Genomic DNA, 1565 nt, shown 5'->3' on the forward strand with positions numbered 1-1565 from the left:
GTTCACCGTTATCAGATCTCCTCTACAATTTTTAGAGCTTTGGCCTCAATCTGTTCATCATTATCAGATCTATTCTGCAATTGTTCACCGTTATCAATCTGTTCACGATTATCAGATCTTCTCTGCAATTGTTTGAGCTTTTAGTTTATTCTGTTCACCATTATCACGTCTCATCTACAATTTTTCTGGCTTTGGCTTCAATCTGTTCACCATTATAAGATCCCTATAATTGCTTGAGCTTTCACGTCAGTCTGTTCATCATTTCAGAGTTTTTCTACAATTGCTCAAGCTTTTGCTCCGATGCTTTCACCATTATCAGATATTCATCTCATCAATTGCTCGAGATTTCTCTTCATTCTGTTCACCATTATCAGATCTTCTTCTCTACAATTGCCTGACATTTCCCTTCATTCTGTACATCATTATCAAATCTTCTCTACCATTGCTCAAGATTTTGCTTCAATGTGTTTGCGATTTTCATATCTTCTTGTCTACTATAATGTAACCTTTGCTTCAATACCTTCATTATTATCGAACCTTCTTCTCCATGGCTCGAACTTCTGCCTCAATCTGTTGTATTTTCGGATCTTCACCATGCCTCTAGATTTCAGTTCAATCTGTTCACCTTTATCAGATCTTCTCTTCAGCTCAAGTTTTTTGCCTTTATCTGTTCATTATCATCAGTTCTTCTTCACCATGCCTCCTATCCGATACGTCGCAATTAATCAGATATTCTTTACCACGGCTTTAGATTTCAATCCAACTTGTTCAGCATTACCAGATCTTCTACTTGCTATTATCATTTGTTCATTGCTCCACAGGTTCTTAGGAGATTGCTCGACAAGATGAGGGAGGATGTCAATGCGAACCTGCTCAGCGACTTTCAGAGCTTTCGCCGGGAGAAGATGAACCAGAAACTGATTCTAAATGGCACCCCCAGCCGCCGTCACGCTGATCCAGCGCCGCCGGATTTGTAAATCAATTGATCCTAACAGACGACTTACACTGTCCGATCTAGAATATTTATGTCATAAATTACTGTATATCAATCAACCATGGAGGAATCTGTCAAGAACTCAGATGTAACCAACTATCGATGATCAAACGATTGTTCCCAGAGTCGATAACAGAGCAGGAAGGGAAAGGAGAGGAGAAGAGATTCCCGGGGAGGAGAGGAGAGGAATGGGAATGGTTGCAGAGGGGAGTTGCCGCAGGCTCGACCCGGAGAGGAGGGCGTGTTGACCTATGAGAGAGGAGAGAGATCAGGGTGAGGAAATGAGGACCTAAGTAGAGGAAGGAATGAACACACCAAGTGGATCCCTGCCGTTGCCTGCTTGGCTTGCCGATGACCCCCTTAAGAAGGGGAAAGAGGAGGTGGGCTGGTCTTGCTTGTCGGGCCCGTGGCGGACCCACTTACGAATGTAGACCCTCCGCTAGATTATATCAATACTCCCCCCTACCTTGGGCATGAAGGGTCGAGGTGAGTTCCCAAGAGGCTTCCGAGTCCGGTAGCCCCTCCCAGTGGGTGAGCAGTTTGTAGCCGGCCGCTGTTGGATGGAAGGCAG

General features: G+C 44.3%; 1 protein-coding gene across 1 annotated transcript in view; it reads left to right on the forward strand.

The window, feature by feature from the left end:
• The window catches only part of LOC144707819 (uncharacterized), a 3637-nt gene extending 2510 nt beyond the window's left edge, over positions 1-1127 (forward strand). Inside the window, exon 5 of the mRNA XM_078581066.1 lies at positions 822-1127. Coding sequence (XP_078437192.1) covers positions 822-977 — 156 coding nt within the window. The 3' untranslated portion in view covers positions 978-1127. The remainder of the gene's footprint in view (positions 1-821) is intronic.
• Positions 1128-1565: the final 438 nt, after the last annotated feature.

Source organism: Wolffia australiana, chromosome 9 (genome assembly GCF_029677425.1).
Source record: "Wolffia australiana isolate 7733 chromosome 9, ASM2967742v1".
Classification (NCBI taxonomy): Eukaryota; Viridiplantae; Streptophyta; class Magnoliopsida; order Alismatales; family Araceae; genus Wolffia; species Wolffia australiana.